Raw genomic sequence first — 24548 nt, 5'->3', positions numbered from 1 at the left:
AGTTTGTCTCTTGTGGAAGGTTGTCAGGTTGTTTGTCTCTTGTAGAAGGTTGTCAGGTTGTTTGTCTCTTGTAGAAGGATGTCAGGTTGTTTCTCTCTTGTAGAAGGATGTCAGGTTGTCTATCTCTTGTAGAAGGTTGTCAGGTTGTTTGTCTCTTGTAGAAGGTTGTCAGGTTGTCTGTCTCTTGTAGAAGGTTGTCAGGTTGTTTGTCTCTTCTAGAAGGATGTCAGGTAGTTTCTCTCTTGTAGAAGGATGTCAGGTTGTTTGTCTCTTTTAGAAGGTTGTCAGGTTGTTTGTCTCTTTTAGAAAGTTGTCAGGTTGTCTGTCTTTTGTAGAAGGTTGTCAGGTTGTTTGTCTCTTGTAAAAGGTTGTCAGGTTGTTTGTCTCTTGTAGAAGGTTGTCAGGTTGTCTGTCTCTTGTAGAAGGTTGTCAGGTTGTTTGTCTCTTGTAGAAGGTTGTCAGGTTGTCTGTCGCTTGTAAAAGGTTGTCAGGTTGTCTGTCTCTTGTAGAAGGTTGTCAGGATGTTTGTCTCTCTTAGAAGGTTGTCAGGTTGTTTGTCTCTTGTAGAAGGTTGTCAGCTTGTCGGGCTCTTATAGAAGGTTGTCAGGTTGTCTGTCTCTTGTAGAAGGATGTCAGGTTGTTTCTCTCTTGTAGAAGGTTGTCAGGTTGTTTGTCTCTTGTAGAAGGTGGTCAGGTTGTCTGTCTCTTGTAGAAGGATGTCAGGTAGTTTCTCTCTTTTAGAAGGTTGTCAGGTTGTTTGTCTCTTTTAGAAGGTTGTCAGGTTGTCTGTCTCTTGTAGAAGGTTGTCAGGTTGTTTGTCTCTTGTAGAAGGATGTCAGGTTGTTTCTCTCTTGTAGAAGGTTGTCAGCTTGTCTGTCTCTTATAGAAGGATGTCAGGTTGTTTCTCTCTTGTAGAAGGTTGTCAGGTTGTTTGTCTCTTGTAGAAGGTTGTCAGGTTGTTTGTCTCTTGTAGAAGGATGTCAGGTTGTTTCTCTCTTGTAGAAGGTTGTCAGGATGTTTGTCTCTCTTAGAAGGTTGTCAGGTTGTTTGTCTCTTGTAGAAGGTTGTCAGCTTGTCTGTCTCTTATAGAAGGTTGTCAGGTTGTCTGTCTCTTGTAGAAGGATGTCAGGTTGTTTGTCTCTTTTAGAAGGTTGTCAGGTTGTCTGTCTCTTGTAGAAGGTTGTCAGGTTGTTTGTCTCTTGTAGAAGGTTGTCAGGTTGTCTGTCTCTTGTAGAAGTTTGTCAGGATGTTTGTCTCTTTTAGAAGGTTGTCAGGTTGTTTGTCTCTTGTAGAAGGTTGTCAGGTTGTCTGTCTCTTGTAGAAGGTTGTCAGGTTGTTTGTCTCTTTTAGAAGGTTGTCAGGTTGTTTGTTTCTTGTAGAAGGTTGCCAGGTTGTTTGTCTCTTGTAGAAGGTTGTCAGGTTGTCTGTCTATTGTAGGTTGTTAGGTAGTTTGTCTCTTGTAGAAGGTTGTCAGGTTGTTTGTCTCTTGTAGAAGGTTGTCAGGTTGTTTGTCTCTTTTAGAAGGTTGTCAGGTTGTCTGTCTCTTGTAGAAGGTTGTCAGGTTGTTTGTCTCTTGTAGAAGGATGTCAGGTTGTTTCTCTCTTGTAGAAGGTTGTCAGGTTGTTTGTCTCTTGTAGAAGGTTGTCAGGTTGTTTGTCTCTTGTAGAAGGATGTCAGGTTGTTTCTCTCTTGTAGAAGGATGTCAGGTTGTCTATCTCTTGTAGAAGGTTGTCAGGTTGTTTGTCTCTTGTAGAAGGTTGTCAGGTTGTCTGTCTCTTGTAGAAGGTTGTCAGGATGTTTGTCTCTTCTAGAAGGATGTCAGGTAGTTTCTCTCTTGTAGATGGATGTCAGGTTGTTTGTCTCTTTTAGAAGGTTGTCAGGTTGTCTGTCTCTTGTAGAAGGTTGTCAGGTTGTTTGTCTCTTGTAGAAGGTTGTCAGGTTGTCTGTCTCTTGTAGAAGTTTGTCAGGATGTTTGTCTCTTTTAGAAGGTTGTCAGGTTGTTTGTCTCTTGTAGAAGGTTGTCAGGTTGTCTGTCTCTTGTAGAAGGTTGTCAGGTTGTTTGTCTCTTTTAGAAGGTTGTCAGGTTGTTTGTTTCTTGTAGAAGGTTGCCAGGTTGTTTGTCTCTTGTAGAAGGTTGTCAGGTTGTCTGTCTATTGTAGGTTGTTAGGTAGTTTGTCTCTTGTAGAAGGTTGTCAGGTTGTTTGTCTCTTGTAGAAGGTTGTCAGGTTGTTTGTCTCTTTTAGAAGGTTGTCAGGTTGTCTGTCTCTTGTAGAAGGTTGTCAGGTTGTTTGTCTCTTGTAGAAGGATGTCAGGTTGTTTCTCTCTTGTAGAAGGTTGTCAGGTTGTTTGTCTCTTGTAGAAGGTTGTCAGGTTGTTTGTCTCTTGTAGAAGGATGTCAGGTTGTTTCTCTCTTGTAGAAGGATGTCAGGTTGTCTATCTCTTGTAGAAGGTTGTCAGGTTGTTTGTCTCTTGTAGAAGGTTGTCAGGTTGTCTGTCTCTTGTAGAAGGTTGTCAGGATGTTTGTCTCTTCTAGAAGGATGTCAGGTAGTTTCTCTCTTGTAGATGGATGTCAGGTTGTTTGTCTCTTTTAGAAGGTTGTCAGGTTGTTTGTCTCTTTTAGAAAGTTGTCAGGTTGTCTGTCTTTTGTAAAAGGTTGTCAGGTTGTTTGTCTCTTGTAAAAGGTTGTCAGGTTGTTTGTCTCTTGTAGAAGATTGTCAGGTTGTTTGTCTCTTGTAGAAGATTGTCAGGTTGTCTGTCTCTTGTAGAAGGTTGTCTGGTTGTTTGTCTCTTTTAGAAGGATGTCAGGTTGTTTCTCTGTTGTAGAAGGTTGCCAGGTTGTTTGTCTCTTGTAGAAGATTATCAGGTTGTTTGTTTCTTGTAGAAGGTTGCCAGGTTGTTTGTCTCTTTTAGAAGGTTGTCAGGTTGTTTGTCTCTTGTAGGTTGTTAGGTAGTTTGTCTCTTGTGTAAGGTTGTCAGGTTGTTTGTCTCTTGTAGAAGGTTGTCAGGTTGTTTGTCTCTTGTAGAAGGTTGTCAGGTTGTCTGTCTCTTGTAGAAGGTTGTCAGGTTGATTGTCTCTTGTAGAAGGTTGTCAGGTTGTTTGTCTCTTTTAGAAGGTTGTCAGGTTGTTTGTTTCTTGTAGAAGGTTGTCAGGTTGTCTGTCTCTTGTAGAAGGTTGTCAGGTTGTTTGTCTCTTGTAGAAGGTTGTCAGGTTGTCTGTCTCTTGTAGAAGTGTGTCAGGATGTTTGTCTCTTTTAGAAGGTTGTCAGGTTGTTTGTCTCTTGTAGAAGGTTGTCAGGTTGTCTGTCTCTTGTAGAAGGTTGTCAGGTTGTTTGTCTCTTTTAGAAGGTTGTCAGGTTGTTTGTTTCTTGTAGAAGGTTGCCAGGTTGTTTGTCTCTTGTAGAAGATTGTCAGGTTGTCTGTCTCTTGTAAAAGGTTGTCAGGTTGTTTGTCTCTTTTAGAAGGATGTCAGGTTGTTTCTCTGTTGTAGAAGGTTGCCAGGTTGTTTGTCTCTTTTAGAAGGTTGTCAGGTTGTTTGTCTCTTGTAGGTTGTTAGGTAGTTTGTCTCTTGTGGAAGGTTGTCAGGTTGTTTGTCTCTTGTAGAAGGTTGTCAGGTTGTTTGTCTCTTGTAGAAGGATGTCAGGTTGTTTCTCTCTTGTAGAAGGATGTCAGGTTGTCTATCTCTTGTAGAAGGTTGTCAGGTTGTTTGTCTCTTGTAGAAGGTTGTCAGGTTGTCTGTCTCTTGTAGAAGGTTGTCAGGTTGTTTGTCTCTTCTAGAAGGATGTCAGGTAGTTTCTCTCTTGTAGAAGGATGTCAGGTTATTTGTCTCTTTTAGAAGGTTGTCAGGTTGTTTGTCTCTTTTAGAAAGTTGTCAGGTTGTCTGTCTTTTGTAGAAGGTTGTCAGGTTGTTTGTCTCTTGTAAAAGGTTGTCAGGTTGTTTGTCTCTTGTAGAAGGTTGTCAGGTTGTCTGTCTCTTGTAGAAGGTTGTCAGGTTGTTTGTCTCTTGTAGAAGGTTGTCAGGTTGTCTGTCGCTTGTAAAAGGTTGTCAGGTTGTCTGTCTCTTGTAGAAGGTTGTCAGGATGTTTGTCTCTCTTAGAAGGTTGTCAGGTTGTTTGTCTCTTGTAGAAGGTTGTCAGCTTGTCGGGCTCTTATAGAAGGTTGTCAGGTTGTCTGTCTCTTGTAGAAGGATGTCAGGTTGTTTCTCTCTTGTAGAAGGTTGTCAGGTTGTTTGTCTCTTGTAGAAGGTGGTCAGGTTGTCTGTCTCTTGTAGAAGGATGTCAGGTAGTTTCTCTCTTTTAGAAGGTTGTCAGGTTGTTTGTCTCTTTTAGAAGGTTGTCAGGTTGTCTGTCTCTTGTAGAAGGTTGTCAGGTTGTTTGTCTCTTGTAGAAGGATGTCAGGTTGTTTCTCTCTTGTAGAAGGTTGTCAGCTTGTCTGTCTCTTATAGAAGGTTGTCAGGTTGTCTGTCTCTTGTAGAAGGATGTCAGGTTGTTTCTCTCTTGTAGAAGGTTGTCAGGTTGTCTGTCGCTTGTAAAAGGTTGTCAGGTTGTCTGTCTCTTGTAGAAGGTTGTCAGGATGTTTGTCTCTCTTAGAAGGTTGTCAGGTTGTTTGTCTCTTGTAGAAGGTTGTCAGCTTGTCTGTCTCTTATAGAAGGTTGTCAGGTTGTCTGTCTCTTGTAGAAGGATGTCAGGTTGTTTGTCTCTTTTAGAAGGTTGTCAGGTTGTCTGTCTCTTGTAGAAGGTTGTCAGGTTGTTTGTCTCTTGTAGAAGGTTGTCAGGTTGTCTGTCTCTTGTAGAAGTTTGTCAGGATGTTTGTCTCTTTTAGAAGGTTGTCAGGTTGTTTGTCTCTTGTAGAAGGTTGTCAGGTTGTCTGTCTCTTGTAGAAGGTTGTCAGGTTGTTTGTCTCTTTTAGAAGGTTGTCAGGTTGTTTGTTTCTTGTAGAAGGTTGCCAGGTTGTTTGTCTCTTGTAGAAGGTTGTCAGGTTGTCTGTCTATTGTAGGTTGTTAGGTAGTTTGTCTCTTGTAGAAGGTTGTCAGGTTGTTTGTCTCTTGTAGAAGGTTGTCAGGTTGTTTGTCTCTTTTAGAAGGTTGTCAGGTTGTCTGTCTCTTGTAGAAGGTTGTCAGGTTGTTTGTCTCTTGTAGAAGGATGGCAGGTTGTTTCTCTCTTGTAGAAGGTTGTCAGGTTGTTTGTCTCTTGTAGAAGGTTGTCAGGTTGTTTGTCTCTTGTAGAAGGATGTCAGGTTGTTTCTCTCTTGTAGAAGGTTGTCAGGATGTTTGTCTCTCTTAGAAGGTTGTCAGGTTGTTTGTCTCTTGTAGAAGGTTGTCAGCTTGTCTGTCTCTTATAGAAGGTTGTCAGGTTGTCTGTCTCTTGTAGAAGGATGTCAGGTTGTTTGTCTCTTTTAGAAGGTTGTCAGGTTGTCTGTCTCTTGTAGAAGGTTGTCAGGTTGTTTGTCTCTTGTAGAAGGTTGTCAGGTTGTCTGTCTCTTGTAGAAGTTTGTCAGGATGTTTGTCTCTTTTAGAAGGTTGTCAGGTTGTTTGTCTCTTGTAGAAGGTTGTCAGGTTGTCTGTCTCTTGTAGAAGGTTGTCAGGTTGTTTGTCTCTTTTAGAAGGTTGTCAGGTTGTTTGTTTCTTGTAGAAGGTTGCCAGGTTGTTTGTCTCTTGTAGAAGGTTGTCAGGTTGTCTGTCTATTGTAGGTTGTTAGGTAGTTTGTCTCTTGTAGAAGGTTGTCAGGTTGTTTGTCTCTTGTAGAAGGTTGTCAGGTTGTTTGTCTCTTTTAGAAGGTTGTCAGGTTGTCTGTCTCTTGTAGAAGGTTGTCAGGTTGTTTGTCTCTTGTAGAAGGATGTCAGGTTGTTTCTCTCTTGTAGAAGGTTGTCAGGTTGTTTGTCTCTTGTAGAAGGTTGTCAGGTTGTTTGTCTCTTGTAGAAGGATGTCAGGTTGTTTCTCTCTTGTAGAAGGATGTCAGGTTGTCTATCTCTTGTAGAAGGTTGTCAGGTTGTTTGTCTCTTGTAGAAGGTTGTCAGGTTGTCTGTCTCTTGTAGAAGGTTGTCAGGATGTTTGTCTCTTCTAGAAGGATGTCAGGTAGTTTCTCTCTTGTAGACGGATGTCAGGTTGTTTGTCTCTTTTAGAAGGTTGTCAGGTTGTTTGTCTCTTTTAGAAAGTTGTCAGGTTGTCTGTCTTTTGTAAAAGGTTGTCAGGTTGTTTGTCTCTTGTAAAAGGTTGTCAGGTTGTTTGTCTCTTGTAGAAGGTTGTCAGGTTGTTTCTCTCTTGTAGAAGGTTGTCAGGTTGTTTGTCTCTTGTAGAAGATTGTCAGGTTGTTTGTCTCTTGTAGAAGATTGTCAGGTTGTCTGTCTCTTGTAGAAGGTTGTCTGGTTGTTTGTCTCTTTTAGAAGGATGTCAGGTTGTTTCTCTGTTGTAGAATGTTGCCAGGTTGTTTGTCTCTTGTAGAAGATTATCAGGTTGTTTGTTTCTTGTAGAAGGTTGCCAGGTTGTTTGTCTCTTTTAGAAGGTTGTCAGGTTGTTTGTCTCTTGTAGGTTGTTAGGTAGTTTGTCTCTTGTGGAAGGTTGTCAGGTTGTTTGTCTCTTGTAGAAGGTTGTCAGGTTGTTTGTCTCTTGTAGAAGGTTGTCAGGTTGTCTGTCTCTTGTAGAAGGTTGTCAGGTTGATTGTCTCTTGTTCCTCTCTCTGCTCATCCATCTGGCTTCAATGGCTAACATAAATTCACTACCTGTTGGAGTAACCTTCATTCTCCCCCTTCTGCTCCTTCATCTGGTTCTTCGTGAACTGTAGTTCAGTCTTGGTGACGCTCAGCTCCACTTTTAGATCAACCGCCTGACTCTCACTGGTCTTCAGGCTGGTCTCCATGTTCCTCAGCTCCATTCTCTGTTCCACCATGATGGTTCCCAGGTTGTGCACTATGTCTCTCAGGTGTTTCAGCTCAGTCCAGATGTCAGGTTGGGTGGTGGTCTGTGTGTCTGAAGTTTTGGTCTTCTGACTCTCATAGTGAACTTCCCTCCTCCCTCTCTCCCTGAGCCCATGATGCCCCAGACACACACAGCAGCAACACCAGTGGAACTACAGAAGCCCTCATTCGGACAACACTCACACCTTCTAATGTACACTACATGACCAAAAGTATGTGGATACCTGCTCGTCAAACATCTCATTCCAAAATCATGGGCATTAATATGGAGTTGGTCCCCCCTTTGCTGCTATAACAGCCTCCACTGTTATAGCATTGCTGCTGGGACTTGCTTCCATTCAGCCAGAAGAGCATTAGTGAGGTCGGGCACTGATGTTTGGCGATTAGGCCTGGCTCGCAGTCGGCGTTCCAATTAATCCCAAAGGTGTTCGATGGGGTTGAGGTCAGGGCACTGTGCAGGCCAGTCAAGGTCTTCCACACCGATCTCGACAAACCATTTCTGAATGGACCTCGCATTGTGCACAGGGGCATTGTCATGCTGAAAAAGGAAAGGGTCTTCCCCAAACTGTTGCCACAAAGTTGGAAGCATAGAATCGTCTAGAATGTCATTGTATACTGTAGCATTAAGATTTCCCTTCACTGGAACTAAGGGGCCTAGCCCGAACCATGTAAAACAGCCCCAGACAATTATTCCTTCTCCACCAAACTTTACAGTTGGCACAGTAGCATTCTCCTGGCATCCGCCAAACCCAGATTCGTCCGTCGGACTGCCAGACGGTGAAGGGTGATTCATCACTCCAGAGAACGAGTTTCCACTGCTCCAGAGTCCAATAGCGGCAAGCTTTACACCACTACAGCCAACGCTTGGCATCGCGCATGGTGATCATAGGCTTGTGTGCGGCTGCTCGGCCATGGAAACCCATTTCATGAAGCTCCCGACAAACAGTTTTTCTGCTGACGTTGCTTCCAGAGGCAGTTTGGAACTCAGTAGTGAGTGTTGCAACCGAGGACAGACGATTTTTACGCACTACGTGCTTCGGCACTCGTCGGTCCCGTTCTGTGAGCTTGTGTGGCCTACCACTTCCCAGCGAGCCGTTGTTGCTCCTAGACATTTCCACTTCACAATAACAGCACTTACAGTTGACCTGGGCAGCTCTAGCAGGGCAGAAATTTGATGAACTGACTTGTTGGAAAGGTGGCATCCTATGACGGTGGATCTTTGGAGGAATACAGTGTCTGTAATGTATGGGTATCTGGGGATATGCGGTTGTTACAATATATCAATCTGGAAGCACATAGAAATGACAGAGACATTGTAAACTTTTTATGCATTTATTAGTGGGAATGAACATGGTTGGTCTCTCATCCACACATTTAAGCACCGTTTAAAATAATATAATTTATGTCCGAAAACTCATCAGTGTTCGGTTGCACATACTGGAGCGGTTAAATGGACATTTCACCACTTTTCAACCTCATATTCATCATCTCCAGCACCACCCCAACATCAAATGTGAAAACAGCGGGTTTCTATGTTTTGTATTAAAATATATAGACGAAAATAAGCGTTTCCAATTAAATCTTCCAGTGGGCATCATGTCGTCCCTTTAAGCCTAGTCTTGTACTAAATTGCCCTTTTAAACTGGACTAATAAAAATTGAATTTCTCAAACATGGTTTAAATGTGTACGCGTGCTTGATCAAGTTTGTTCATAGGGAGATATGTTGTGAAGTTATTGTGAGAGAACCGGTAATTATAGAGTACCAAAAATACAACAGAACCACTGGTTCATGTACATACAGTTCTAGTCTAGAGACTTAACATGCTGGTTGGTCTATCTAGTAGGACATTCTATGACCTCAGACTTGTTAGTGATGCACCAGTCAACTTGGTCATTATTGCTAATTTCATATTGGTAGATTACTTTATACTGCTGTAAGCACTCAGTAATGACAGACATAGAGTAAATACTTAATGAATGTTTTTAATGATAGCAGGGCAAAACACTTGCTAACACTCACATTCTGTTCAACATGACATAATTTACATGGTGAAGAGCAGAAAGCCACTGAAGGTATTACAGTGATTTGAGTAATCATCATACAGCCTGGCGCTGGAAGGGAGACGCATACAGACGACATCTCCTTCCTCTAACTCAAGGACAGCTGCATTAGATGCATACTCCCAATTCCCATCAGCATCAACATTTTCATATGTGACCATTACTCTCTGGTCATTCTTATACAAGTATACACCCATCCATGTATCCATGATACCACAGGCAGTGAATCTAAAGTAGTAGACTCCTTTTACTGGTGCTGTGAAGATACCTGTATAACAAAAAAATCATATTGTATATTCATTCATATGTACAGTATATACAGTATGCTATAATTAAATAATCATCAAATATTTTAAATGGATACACAATGTGGTACCTGTAATGTTATTGTAAGCCTTTCCGATGTTTGTGAAGACTTTGCTGTAGGTCAGAGTAGTATGACTGCTGATTGGTCCTACAGTACCAGTCAGAGCAGTGAAGAACGCTACCTTTGGTCTGTCTTGCCAATAGAAGATTGACATAAAGTGTAGTCAACTTTTGTTCTAAGGGCAAAATAATCTGATAGCTAGCTTGCTCTGATTAGCATGTTGTTTGTAGCTTGCTACATTTGACTCTTTGCTTCAAGTCAGGAGACCAGTTGTATCTTAGAGATATTGTCACATTTATCTGACTATTGTAACACAAAAATGATTTGAAAACGTTATGACTTGTAACTAAAAGTTTTATTTACAAGATTCTCAGTTCAAACCGCCACCATGTTTTCAATAGTTGTGCATCTGTTAAACTCCGCCCATTGACCTTTTAGAAACCAATCAGATATGTTCTGCCCTAAAAACAAAGTTGACTACACTTTGTCAACTTGCCTGTCAATATGGAGAGGAGACACAGTTCATGTATTATTATATAGTATGTCTGTGATAATTATCAAACAAATATCTTGTAATATTGCATATATTTTACTGTATATAATACCAAAGTAGTAATAACATGTTTAGTGTGAGAAAAGTGATTTAGAACCAGTTAAATGTAATCGAAAATGTAATCTACGTAATCCCCAAAAGTAATTATTTATCATGAGAGGGGCATAAACAATAACTAGTAATGCAGCATACTCGAAGAAAGGTTAAAATCTCACCTTTCTGGTAAAAATAGTTATAAATTGCTGAGGTGTAGTCACTTTTGAGGACACAAGCTCAAGTACACAGTACAAATACGATAAAAATATGAAACATTTTGATAATATGTATTTCCTATTCAACAAAACTGTATGAATAAGGCTTGAAATGACATATGCTTTCTAATATAGTATAATCAAATTATAAAACCACTAACTATAAGATTTCACCTTCCTTATAACTGTAAAATACATATTTGTACGTTTAGTTAGAGAAGATCTTCATATTTTCAAAAGGTCTCTCTTGATCAAAACATCTGCCCGCATCGCTGTGAACGTCTCAGAGCTCTAGCTTGGCTTCCTGAACTCGTTAGGAACTCGCCTTTCATCTGAATGTGCTACAGTGATGAAAATCCCGAGTGGCGTGGTGGTCTAAGGCACTGCATCGCAGTGCTAGCTGTGCCACTAGAGATCCTGGTTCGAATCCAGGCTCTGTTGTAGCCGGCCGCAACCGGGAGACCAATGGGGCGGCGCACAATTGGCCCAGCGTCGTCCAGGGTAGGGGAGGGAATGGCCGACAGGGAGGTAGCTCAGTTGGTAGAGCATGGCGTTTGCAACGCCAGGGTTGTGGGTTCGATTCCCACGGGGGGCCAGTATGAAAAAAACTAAACAAATCTATGCACTAACTGTAAGTCGCTCTGGATAAGAGCGTCTGCTAAATGACGTAAATGTAAAATGAAACCTAAATGTAAGGATTTCAGGCATGTGCTTTGTCAGTGGCTGTGAGATAGGGTTCAGCCAGGAGTTGATGGACAGTCGGAAGAGCTAATTAAATGGTAGGAGGGACATCCTAGCTTCAAGTGGTTTCAGATTTCACATCCTACATCACACAGGATAAAGAAATATACTACTGTGTCCATGGGAACCAGGGCTATCGATCTACGGTGTCCACAGATCGATTTATAAGCCAAAATGTCAGTTGGAACCGGTACCAGAACCACGCAGGTCCCCTAAACAGGGGGCTTTACATCTAAGAGGATTTTATTAAGAAGACATTTTTATTATTATTCATTTAGTCTTGTTTGTAATCGGTTTCTGAAGAGCATAATTGTAACAACATACTAAGTTCTAGGATTTTTATGTTCTCTCCTGCATTATGTCTCTTCAGTTCCACCACCTCTCTCTCACTGACTGTCACCCTGGCCTCCATTACATTAGTCTTAATTGGATCAACACCACCAAGTCTACTATTAAGATTCGGGATAGCTACAATATCTGCATTCTCTCCCTTCAGCTCCTCCACCTCTTTCTCACCGTTTGTCAGTCTGTTCCAAATAATTGACAGCTCTGCTGCTTGTGCTGTAATTGTATAAACAGAACCAATAATATGAGATATGTTTGGCTTTCTGCTGGTCAATATAACACTATCTCAAAGCTAACATACAGTATTACATTTTACATTTTAGTCATTTAGCAGACGCTCTTATCCAGAGCGACTTACAGTTAGTGAGTGCATACATTTTTTCATACTGGCCCCCCGTGGGAATCAAACTCACAACCCTGGCGTTGCAAGCGCCATGCTCTACCAACTGAGCTACACTGGGCTACATTATGCATTACAACCTGTGTTCTCTCTCTTTAGTTCCTTCACTTGTTTCTCACTGATTGTCAGTCTGGTCTCACTGATTGTCAGTCTGGTCCCCATGGCTAAAATAACATTCAGTCAGTATTATGATATATGACTGAATGTATGTGGTACACTTCATACATAATGGGTATCATTCTAATTGTGCAAGTCTCCCATTGACATCAATGCATGACTTACATGGAAGTCTGAATGGTGTACACAGATCTCAATTTAGAATTCAGCCCATTGTGAAATATAACTCACATATTACCTGTGTTCAACATCTTCAGCTCCTCCACCTGGCTTTTATAGAACGTCAGTTCAGTCTTAGTGATGCTCAGCTCCACTCTCTGTTCCACCATGATGGTTCCCAGGTTGTGCACTATGTCTCTCAGGTGTTTCAGCTCAGTCCAGATGTCAGGTTGGGTGGTGGTCTGTTTGTCTGAAGTTTTGGTCTTCTGGCTCTCATAGTGAACTTCACTCCCCTCCTCCCTCTCTCCCTGAGCCCATGATGCCCCAGACACACACAGCAGCAACACCAGTGGAACTACAGAAGCCCTCATTCTGACAACACTCACACCTTCTAATGTACCTTCTAGTCTTTTTTTATACAGAACATGAACCATTACACAAGATCACTGTTGGTTTATTTTAGGTACAGTTTAATTTAAGTCCAAGGACTCAAGACGAGAACATTTGTGGATAAGATTATTTTAAAGGTATGTTGTGGGAAATATGAACCTGTTATTATCTAACACAAAAATGTCTTTGTCTCTCTCTTTCTCTCTGTCCCCAGTAAAGCCGTCTAAGCCGCGGTGTTGGATGGAGGGCAGGCTGTTGGAGGGTAGTGACGTTAAGATGAGCTGTAAGTCTACAGATGGCTCTGACCCCATAAACTACAAATGGGAGAGGCTGTTGGACAAGGGCAAGTACGTGGGGAAGCTGCCCCCACTGGCCCTCATAGGTAAACCCTTTAGTCCACTGCATGCTCTCTCTGTGTGTGTGGATATATTTCCTGTGCCTTCAAGACATGATGACAAGTCTGTCATAAATCAGATTTGTCATACACAGACTCAAACTCCAACTAAGATTTCCTACTTGAGAAAAACAAACAAATTGAGCAATTTCCAGATCCCCTTTAAGGGCTGGAAATTGCATACTGTACGTAATTAAAGTGTGTGTCAGAATGCCAGGCCAATTTCAATGCAAAGCTACCATCTCCAGTATCCTTATTTGACCTTGTTCACATGTCCAGTTAGTGTTAGTGACAAGTGTTGGTAGAGTCATTTCTCCCATGCAGACTCGGCCAAGTTCTTAGTAAATAACACTCCCTTATCTACATGTACCTACCTGTTCTGGGAAACTGGCCAGTCACATCTGTTACAGCAAAGGACTGAGTTTACCAATCCCAAATCAAACACCAGCCCGACGCCCTATGTATTTGTGTACTGTAGATTTACTAGGATTGAGTAGTTTAGGTAATATAGTGAAAACTCCCCCTAGTGTATCAGAGGGGAAGGTAGAACTAATGTTACATTGCAGATACTTATTGAATCCAATCAGATCTACAAAAAGTGCCTAAAGTGTAGGGGCTAGAGGTTGATTTGGGATTGGGCAAATGACTGGTCCAAAAAGCAGTCTATAACAGGGAACAGTACTACTCATTTTTTACATTTACAATTGTTTAGTCATTTAGCAGACGCTACTATCAAGCGTGACTTACAGTAGTGAGTGCATACGATTTTCATACTGGTCCCCCATGGGAATACGAACCCACAACCCTGGCGTTGCAAGCACCATGCTCTACCAACTGAGTCACACATCCAAAGAAACAATATGAAAGTGACCTTGCAGTAACATGTAAAAGAGACACCATGGTTTCGATCATGGTTTGGTCACTCTGAATTAGTTTAACTTTATTTCCATTGTTAGCTATCACCATTTTTCTTAAAATATCAAATTTTATGTATTCGATGAATGTTCAAAGTTCAAACACTCCACATAACCATCACCTGCAATAGTGTTTCTGGATTTGATAGTTGAAAAAAAACTTTAAATTGCATCACAATCACTGTACCGCACTATATCCTGGACTTCCTGACTGACCTCCCACAGGCGGTGAGGGTAGGCAACAACACTTACGCCACGCTGACCATCAACATGGGGCCCCCTCAGGGGTGTGTGCTTAGTCCCCTCCTGTACTCCCTGTTCACCCACGACTCCAACACCCTCATTACGTTTTCTGATGACACAACAGTGGTAGAACTGATCACAGACGACGATGAGACAGCCTATAGGGAGGAGGTCAGAGACCTGGCAGTGTGATGCCAGGACAACAACCTTTCCCTCCACGCCAGCAAGATAAGGGAGCTGATCGTGGACTACAGGAAACGGAGGGGTGAGCACGCCCCCATCCACAACAATGGGGCTGTAGTGGAGTGGGTCGAGAGCTACACGTTCCTCTGTGTCCACATCACTAAGGAATTAACATGGTCCACACACACCCACAGAGTTGTGAAGAGGGCACCTCAGCGCCTCTTCCCCCTCAGGAGATTTGGTATGGGCCCTCAGATCCTCAAAAGGTTTTACAGCTGCACCATTGAGAGCATCTTGACTGGCTGCATCACCGCTTGGTATGGTAACTGCAAGGCACCCGACCGCAAGGCGCTACAGAGGGTGGGGAGTACAGGGCCGAGCTCCCTGCCATCCAGGACATCTACACCAGGCGGTGTCAAACAATTGTCAAAGACTCCAGTCACCCAAATCATAGACTGTTCTCGTTGCTACTGCACGGCAAGCGATACCAGTGCACCAAGTCTGGAACCAACAGGACCCTGAACAGCTTCTACCCCCAAGCCATAAGACTGCTAAACAAGACTGCTAAATAACTATTCAAATGGCTACCCAGACTACCCACATTGACCCTTTTTTGCACCAACTCTCTTGCACTGACACTACTACCCACACACTCACGCATACTTACACCGACATCCCAACACACACATACAATACATACGCCCACACACACATAACACACACACACGTATACTGACACCACACACACACTCACACACTGCTACTACTGTCTATTATCTATCCTGTTGTTTAGCCACTTTACCCCTACATTTTACTTTTTTTTTTACATTTTAGTAATTTAGCAGACGCTCTTATCCAGAGCGACTTACAGTTAGTGAGTGCATACATTTTTCATACCCCTACCAATATGTACTGTACATAGCTACCTTAGTTACCTCGTACCCCTGCACATCGACCCGGTACTGGTGCTCCCTGTATATAGCCATGTTATTTTTACTCGATATTCACTGTGTATTTATTCCTCATGTCACTATTTCTATTTCTTATCTTAACTCTTCATTGTTGGAAAGGAGCCCGTAAGTAAGCATTTCACTGTTAGGACTCTATTCAATCAGATCTGCTTTAGCCGACATCCGCATAGCGGTTCTTTTGGCGGTTTCGGAGGTGGAACTGTGTTAGAGTTGTCAAATCCACAAGCGGCTCCTGGCATTATACCTAAAGCGGACATTACCATTGGCTGCACGGAGTCACATTAACAGAAATTCCATGCAGCCTTGTTTACAAGTTCTAACATTGGAATGTGAGATGTAATCTACACCTCCATTATGATGATAAAAATCCTCATTAATTTGTTTAATGATTTTTCAATTTGAGGTGTAATTATTTCTATACACCCTACACTTTCTCGTTCTGAACTTCTAACGTGAGTGGGGCGGGTGTGGCTTCGTGACAATGATCACAAGAGCAGCTGCTCACCGATTTGACAGCTCCAACACAGTTCCACCTCCAACACCACCAAAACACTCGCTACAGTATGTGGCTGTCTGCTATCGCCGGTTAACGCTTGATCTGATTGAATGTATGTAGTTTGATAAAAAAATGTATGTAGTTCTGTCCTTTAGCTGTTCTTGTCTATTAATGTTCTGTATTATGTAATGTTTCATGTTTTGTGTGGACCCAAGGAAGAGTAGCTGCTGCTTTTGCAACAGCTAATGGGGATCCTAATAAAATACCAAAAAATACAATATCTCAGCCTTAGTCTACACCTGTTGTTTATGAAGCATGTGACAAATAAAATTGGATTGGATTTGACCTTGTCCTGTTCTCGTGTAAGATTTGAAGAACTCCGAGATAGTGACACTGAGGAACCTGACCAAGGACAGTGCTGGGGTGTATAAATGTACCGCCAGCAACGATGTGGGAGAGGAGAGCTGCACCGTAGAGGTCAAAGTGCACTGTGAGTAGCCCAGGCTATAACCAACACCTACATACACACTGTCTCATATTATAACTCCATTAATGTTACCAAAGATGATCTGTAGGACAGTAATAGCTATCACTTTCTTTGTGTACATTTCAGATGTGCGGGGCATGGGTGTGGTGGCGGGCGCCGTGGTGGGCGTGTCCTTCGGCGTCCTCCTCATCATTCTCATCATTTGGCTGGTGTTCCGCAAGAAGGAGAAGAAGAAATACGAGGAGGAGGAGACCCCTAACGAGATCAGGTACACACACATGCACACGCATATAAGCATACACACACAATTGCATACACACGCGCATCACTCACACATACATACTTTCGCACACAATCATGCTCAAACACACACATTTAGGATAGTTAAGTTAATTTGCAGATAGTCAAAAACACAGAACATATTGAATCAGAAATAACAAAAAGTAAATACATAAACAGATGGGGTGGGAACAAACCTCACCTAGTTGGTACAAAAAAGGACTTGACTTCACTCTCAGTCCACCTACACAAGTGTTAATACCACCACCACTTAAACCAGCCTGTGTAGCATCCTCTCTCCAGCCTGTGTAGCATCCTCTCTCCAGCCTGTGTAGCATCCTCTCTCCAGCCTGTGTAGCATCCTCTCTCCAGCCTGTGTAGCATCCTCTCTCCAGCCTGTGTAGCATCCTCTCTCCAGCCTGTGTAGCATCCTCTCTCCAGCCTGTGTAGCATCCTCTCTCCAGCCTGTGTAGCATCCTCTCTCCAGCCTGTGTAGCATCCCCCTCCAGGTACTGTAGCTCCAGTACAGCTACACCATCCCTTACCTCTCAGAGCAGGATCCTCTCTCCAGCCTGTGTATACCATCACCTTTCCTCCCCATCCCTCAGAGCAGGTTTCTTACCTCTTATAGCAGGTTCCCAACCCTTAGAGCAGGTTCATTACCTCTCAGAGCAGGTTCCTTACCTCTCCGAGCAGGTTCCTTACCTCTCCGAACAGGTCCCTTACCTCTCCGAACAGGTCCCTTACATCTCAAGGCAGGTTCCTCACCTCTCAGAGCAGGTTCCTCACCTCTCAGAGCAGGTTCCTCAAGTCTCAGAGCAGGTTCCTCAACTCTCAGAGCAGGTTCCTCATCTCTTATAGCAGGTTCCTTACCTCTCAGAGCAGGTTCCTCACCTCTCAGAGCAGGATCCTCTCTCCAGCCTGTGTATACACTCCCCTTTCCTCCCCATCCCTCAGAGCAGGTTCCTTCCCCATCTCTCAGAGCAGGTTCCTCCCCATCCCTCAGAGCAGGTTCCTTCCCCATCTCTCAGAGCAGGTTCCTCCCCATCCCTCAGAGCAGGTTCCTTCCCCATCTCTCAGAGCAGGTTCCTTCCCCATCTCTCAGAGCAGGTTCCTTCCCCATCTCTCAGAGCAGGTTCCTTCCCCATCTCTCAGAGCAGGTTCCTCCCCATCCCTCAGAGCAGGTTCCTTCCCCATCTCTCAGAGCAGGTTCCTCCCCATCACTCAGAGCAGGTTCCTTCCCCATCTCTCAGAGCAGGTTCCTTCCCCATCTCTCAGAGCAGGTTCCTTCCCCATCCCTCAGAGCAGGTTCCTCCCCATCCCTCAGAGCAGGTTCCTCCCCATCCCTCAGAGCAGGTTCCCAGGGTCCTAAATTATGTCTGATAATGCTGCTTGCTGGCAGTGTCAGGCTGAATTCTGCAGGCACAGGGGGATGGCTAAGCACCAATAATGGAGTGGCACGGCAAGGTCGAGAGCCACGGAGCAGACAGTCACTTCTGTCCTGTTTACATATGGAGCATTAGCAGCGACACATGCACACATACTCGTACACACATACACACACAGTCTGAGGTCAAACTGATGTTTAATTAGAGAAGGTGAGGGGTTGCTAATGACGTAGTGACAATTAAGCATGTGTCGGTGAGGTGCTGTCCTAACCTGACCTAACTAGGGTTCATTGTAAGAAGGGGATACAAGTTATTAAGTCATTCAGAGTACCATGTATTTGGCCAGCTACTGCTGTTACTGCAAAGAATACATATCGGTTTTATATGAAGACGTAAAAGTTCATAATGTTCTATGGATGCAGACATAGTGTTGTGCGTTATAATGCGATATGCATTTAAACCATTATAGATGTTCTTATAATGCACTCACTGTGCATTATGTGGAAGGTTGTCATTTAATTAATATTATCTTGTTTCATTGAGTGACATCCTTCGAAGTTCTGAGCCACACATGTCTTTGTCTCTGTCTTAGGGAGGACGCGGAGGCTCCCAAGGCCAAACTGGTGAAGCCCAATTCTCTCTCCTCGTCCCGCTCTGGAAGCTCCCGCTCAGGCACCTCCTCCACCCAGTCCATGGTCCACACCACTGCCCCCCGGGGGCCCCGCGCCCGCCTGCCTGACGTGGCCGCCCTCAATGAAAACGGCCAGCCCACCAGCTTCCCCCAACAGCCCCCTGCCTACACACAGGTGGTCCCCAAGACCCCTGAGCCCCGCACAGCCCCGGCCAAGCCCAGCCCTCCCCCCAAACTGAGCCCCGGGAACCTGGCCCGCATGGGGGCAACGCCAGTCATGATCCCTGCCCAGACCAAGGCATTCCAGACTGTTTAGGAGGGAGGGAGGGAGGGGAGGGAGTAGTGGAGGGAGTAGACGCAGACAGACACAAGAAGCCACAGTACACAGCTGATAGCAACCCCCAGCCTGCCCCCAGAAACCCTGTGAAAACCAGCCATACCATCGCCAACTAAAAGTATAATTGAGTGCACTCTTACGAAGGGAAGATTTTCATAAGAGGTTTTGTACCCTCTCCTGTACAAACAATACAGAGCAAAATCTCTTGTTCGCATGATATCCCTTGACAACAGAACTTTCATTCTGTTTTTGCCTGATTTTGCTGACGAGGTCAGTGATGTGTATCATCCTCTGAGGTGGAAGAAGGGGAGGACCCTGAGTAGAGTTGAGGTATTTTAAAAACCGAAGTGACAGAGCCATGAAAGAGGAACGGGCTATGGACGAAGGGAGGGAGGGAGTGAGAGCAAACAGAGGGCTGGAAAATAACAAACAAAGGAGATACACAGGCATAGCTCTCCAGAGATCAGGCCAGGGTGTCTGGCTGTCTCACGACACCTGATACCTGCTACCAACCAGCTCAAACCAGATGGCAGACAAAAAATTATAAGACAGGAAAAGTAAACCGCTCTCCAAACGCCTGCATTCCCAGGCTTGCCTGAGCACCACACTCACACACTCCGCCACACAGAGCCAATCAACATCTCGCAGGCTGCTTTGCTGGCATCACACACCTCCATGTATTCTCCTCCGGGATTCCCGCCAAGGCCAGCAGGCATGGTGATTGGTTTAGTAAGGAGGGGGGGGGGGGGGGGGGCACCGATTGATCTGTCGATCGATCGACACGAATGAGAGTGGATGAAAGTTTGCTGCTCATGCAAGAGGGATGTTTGTCTGTGATTGTACAAAAATGGTCTAGCTTAAGTAATAGACACCACTTAGACACGTCACTTGTCACCCTATCCACCTGCACATGGGTCACTCGCAGCAACATGGACATATCGATATTGATTTCCCTTGCTTCCATGTTTCCTGTGCATCCAGCACTATACACTCAACAAGTCTGGACATATGTAACGTTATCTTCCCATGTTCATGGTCTGCGTCAATTAAGCCCATAGGAAGATATGACTTTGTGGTCATCATAGGGGATTATTAATGGCTGTGATATGTATTGCTGTCTAATATTTTACGTTTGCTTTTTTTCTATTTAATTTATTTCAGATTCCTTCAGAATGTTTAAGGATTGTTATTAAAGGGGTGAACATAAGCCCTATCGATAAAGTGCCACTGTTGATGTTTGTTGAAGATTGTTAATGGCATTTCTGTTTTTGTTTGTGTTGTGTTAATAGCATTTCCATTAATCCAAATTAATGAACTAACTTATGAATGTGTTGCTATACCGTGCAGTATATAAAGGGCTGGATTCAATCCCTATCGCAGAAGTAACGCGGAAGATCAGCGTTATAGCTTGATTTCAATTTAAAGGCAATGTTCCCACGTTCGCGGGAGTGATTTAGCTTTGAGTGATTTTGTTTAACCATGTAGTCATACTAGTTTCAGTCCAACTCAAATCATTCCATCAAAGTCTCTTCATGGTGGCCAAACAGAATTTAAACAACACTCAAACTCAGTCAAATATCCTGCCTGAAAGTGTTGGATTATGCCCTACCTTTCTCTCTGACTTAAATGTCAACTTTTGCCTGAGCTCTCATCTGATCCAAAGGCGTGACTTCTGCCTAGCGATAGTCTTCTCTGGCTCTACGCAGTAGCACATTGGTCATTCAGTGTTATGACAGCTTCCTCCCAAAGAGACACCCCTGTTATTTTGGCTCACTCACAATGTAATGGATGAGATGTCAGGAGGTATTTGGAGTGACTGATGCTGTGTTGCCCTCCAGGAGAACCCAGCACACTCATCTTAGATCACCCAGGAGGGAGTGCTCTTCTCGTCCAGCGGGGCAGATAGCATAAGAGCGCACTCGCACTCTGGCCTCCGAAATGGTTCAAACCAGGACGGGGGAGTCTATACTTCTTGAAAAAGGTTCATTAACCTATATTTTCATTCATGCCTGGTTGAAATCACCCAGATTAATTTGTATCAATAATTGTAGTTTTTTAAAGTCACGCCAGTTGTGACGATGAGATTATCTCATGAATCGTGGGCAGTTCAAAGAGCGAAAAGAAAGCAGCAATTTTGTCTCGGTGACTCTCTTGAGTACTTCTAGCTTGCCCACTGCTGGTTGAAAAGCTCCTTTAAACCAGGAGACGGATGAGTGGCGAGATAAGAGGACGACACCTGAGGGAGAGCGCCTGATTACCCACCACAACCCCCTTTGAATTTCCCATTATACCCCTGAAAGCCAATACAGGGGGGCCGATGATTGAATGTGGCTCTTACGGCCGTTTGATGGGGTAGGATACGCACCGGTATTGATTTTCCTGTTATCTGAGTAGCTCTGTGAATTCCCCTGGCGGAGCGCTCAGTGTCCTGAATCATTAGGGTTTCCACCATTTTTGGAATGTCTTGCTTGGCAGACAGGAGGAATGGGAATGCTCCAAACCATGCTGGGGATTGGAATAACGTGAACCACAGGCGTTACGTTGCCCTTTCACCATGTATCGACTCCAAAAGGACATTACCATAGGTTAGCTAGTACAAAACTTGCATCTTGATGTCATTCAATAGTCTGTCTACTCTAAAGATCTCCACTATGGTTTGAGTGATGGGACCTTTGATATTATACATACAGTGTAATGTTCAAGGGAGAAACAATCCACCCAAAGCTGAAAAATGATGGATATGCATGTCACAGATACTTAACAAGAGAAAGAACAAAACAGTATTTTTGCCTCAATGCTTATATAAATATATAAATGATAATCTTGTACAGAAAAATGTTACAGTTAAAACAAATGCTATGACTGTAAAAAAGGAACGTTTTATATATTGTTTTGTTCTTTTTGAGTTTACTCCTTTGGGTTAAGTATTCAATCATAAGTACCTTGCACTTTCTTATACTGTGCTTTCTGTGTCCCGCTTGCGTTAAGACCTTTTCACACCAACACCGTTACAGGGGAAAAAATTTTTATCTCACTCGATTTTCTTTGATTGAGAACATCATGCAGTTACTTTGAGTTGTTGTAAACCAAAAAGGCAATGTACATACCTCCTTCTCGAGTGAAAAATGTATATTTGTACAATATCTGAATAAGTACTGTTTTGGTTTGTAATAAAGCATTTGATGAATAGCCACTTGGTATGATTGTTCTCTACTTCAGACATGCCGACACGTGTAGGGACGGTTTCCTGGACACATAAAGTGCATTCGGAAGTACTCAAACCCCTTGACTTTTTCCACATTCTGTTACGTTACAGCCTTATTCTAAAATGGATTAAATGATTTTTTACCCCTTCATCAATCTAAACACAATACCCTATAACGACGAAGCGAAAGTAGGTTTTTATAATTTTTTGCAAATGTATTTAAAAAAAAAAACAGATACCTTATTTACATAAGTATTCAGACTCTTTTTTTCCTTTTCTTTTTCTCGCAAATATATATATGCATATATATATATATATATATATATATATATATATATATATATATATATATATATACACATATAGACATATATACATACATACACACATACATATACATATATACATATACACACACACATACATACATACACATACATACACACATACATACATACACATACACATCCTTTTTAGAAATATATTTCCCTTTATTATCTTCCAACCCCACCACCCCTTCCCTAATTGGAGTAAACTAGTGAACAACAACGCTTAGGCCTCTACTTCCAGCTTATACACACTATATACAATTTTACAATAATAATTTTGTTTGTTTTTACTCCTGAACTTCCTCTACCCTCAACCTCTCCGATCATTTTCATGATGTCCATCCGGTTTGCTTCTAAATGCCATACCATATTCAGTATTCAGACTCTTTGCTATGAGACTCGAAATTGAGCTCAGGTGCATCCTTTTTCCATTGATCATCTTTGAGATGTTTCTACAACTTGATTGGAGTCCACCTGTGGTAAATTCAATTGATTGGACATGATTTGGAAAGGCACACACCTGTCTATATAAGGTCCCACAGTTGACAGTGCATGTCAGAGCAAAAACCAAGCCATGAGGTTGAAGGAATTGTCCGTAAAGCTCCGAGACAGGATTGTGTCGAGGCACAGATCTGGGGAAGGGTACCAACATTTCTGCAGCATTGAAGGTCCCCAAGAATACAGTGGCCTCCATCATTCTTAAATGGTTTGGAACCACCAAGACTCTTCCTAGAGCTGGCCGCCCAGCCAAACTGAGAAATCTGGGGAGAAGGGCCTTGGTCAGGGAGGTGACCAAGAACCCGATGGTCACTCTGTCAGAGCTCCAGAGTTCCTCTGTGGAGATGGGAGAACCTTCCAGAAGGACAACCATCTCTGCAGCACTCCACCAATCAGGCCTTTATGGTGGAGTGGCCAGACAGAAGCCACTCCTCAGTCAAAGGCACATGACAGCCCGCTTGGAGTTTGCCAAAAGGCGCCGAAAGGACTCTCAGACCATGAGAAACAAGATTCTGTGGTCTGATGAAACCAAGATTGAACTCTTTGGCCTGAATGCCAAGTGTCACGTCTGAAGGAAACCTGACACCATCCCTACGGTGATGCATGGTGGTGGCAGCATCATGCTGTGGTGATGTTTTTCAGCGGCAGGGACTGGGAGACTAGTCAGGATCGAGGGAAAGATGAACAGAGCAAAGTACAGAGAGATCCTTGATGAAAACCTGCTCCAGAACACTCAGGACATCAGACTGGGGCAAAGGTTCACCTTCCAACAGGACAACGACCCTAAGTACACAGCCAAGACAACGCAGGAGTGGCTTCGGGACAAGTCTCTGAATGTCCTTGAGTGGCCCAGCCAGAGCCCGGACCCGATCGAACATTTCTGGAGAGACCTGAAAATAGCTGTGCAGCAACGCTCCCCATCCAACCTGACAGAGCTTGAGAGGATCTGCAGAATAGAATGTTAGAAACTTCCCAAATACAGGTGTGCCAAGCATGTAGCGTCATACCCAAGAAGACTCAAGGCTGTAACCGCTGCCAAAGGTGCTTCAACAAAGTACTGAGTAAAGGGTCTGAAAACTTATGTAAATGTCATATTTCTGTTCTTTTTTATTATTTTTTTAGCAAACATTTCTCAAAACCTGTAATTGCTTTGTCATTATGGGGCATTGTGTGTAGATTGATGAGGGGGGGAAAACGATGTAATCAATTTTAGAATAAGGCTGTAACGTAACAAAATGTGGAGAAAGTCAAGGGGTCTGAATACTTTCCGAATGCAATGTATTAAGCCATTTTGATTGAGATTTTCTAATGTGCATGCTATTTAGTCTAGGAATGAATCTGTGTCTGGGAAACTGGCCCGTAAAGTATAGAAATACACATACTAGTGTCTGGAGTTGGTCTAGTCTAGTGTTTAAGTCCCCTGCCTCCTGTACATGTATGGCCCCCCCTGCCTGCGCAGGATGTGATCCTGGCCCGACTGGCCTTTTCACCTCTGTCTCCCTTCTATTCAAGCCTGTCACTGTCCAAAAGCCAATAAAACCCTACAAATAAATATTTTAAAAAAGAATAAATAGACAAGTTCCCATTGACATCTCAGATCATTCTCAACTTTGACCCCTGGGGTTTCTCATACACAGACCATACCCACAGGTCTAATCAGAATACAGACTATTCCATCTCAAATTTGGTGGGGCAGTGAAGGGCATATTGTAGACGGCTGGCCATAAGGTTGCTGTGTGAAACACCAGATGGGGTCTGCGTGCTGTTTTGTCCTTGAGTGTGGCTCTTCCACGGAATGAGCTCGCAAGCAATGTCCATCTGTATAATGTCCCTCCAGATTAGGGTGTCTATAAGCAAAGTCTTAAATAACCATTACAATCATGGAAACTGCTGGACAGT

General features: G+C 43.3%; 1 protein-coding gene across 1 annotated transcript in view; it reads left to right on the top strand.

Moving 5' to 3' along the window:
- clmpa (CXADR like membrane protein a) overlaps positions 1 to 18596 on the top strand; it is a gene marked incomplete at both ends in the record, with an annotated part of 132235 nt that extends 113639 nt beyond the window's left edge. Inside the window, 4 exons of the mRNA XM_084177902.1 lie at positions 12509 to 12676; positions 15863 to 15985; positions 16109 to 16250; positions 18242 to 18596. Of these exons, the coding sequence (XP_084034028.1) occupies positions 12509 to 12676; positions 15863 to 15985; positions 16109 to 16250; positions 18242 to 18596 (788 nt within the window). The remainder of the gene's footprint in view (positions 1 to 12508; positions 12677 to 15862; positions 15986 to 16108; positions 16251 to 18241) is intronic.
- Positions 18597 to 24548: the final 5952 nt, after the last annotated feature.

The sequence above is a fragment of the Coregonus lavaretus genome (genome assembly GCF_964263955.1).
Source record: "Coregonus lavaretus genome assembly, chromosome: 15".
In the NCBI taxonomy this organism is placed as follows: Eukaryota; Metazoa; Chordata; class Actinopteri; order Salmoniformes; family Salmonidae; genus Coregonus; species Coregonus lavaretus.
Note: the sequence above shows the minus strand (reverse complement) of the source record. Positions and strands in the feature narration are given on the sequence as shown.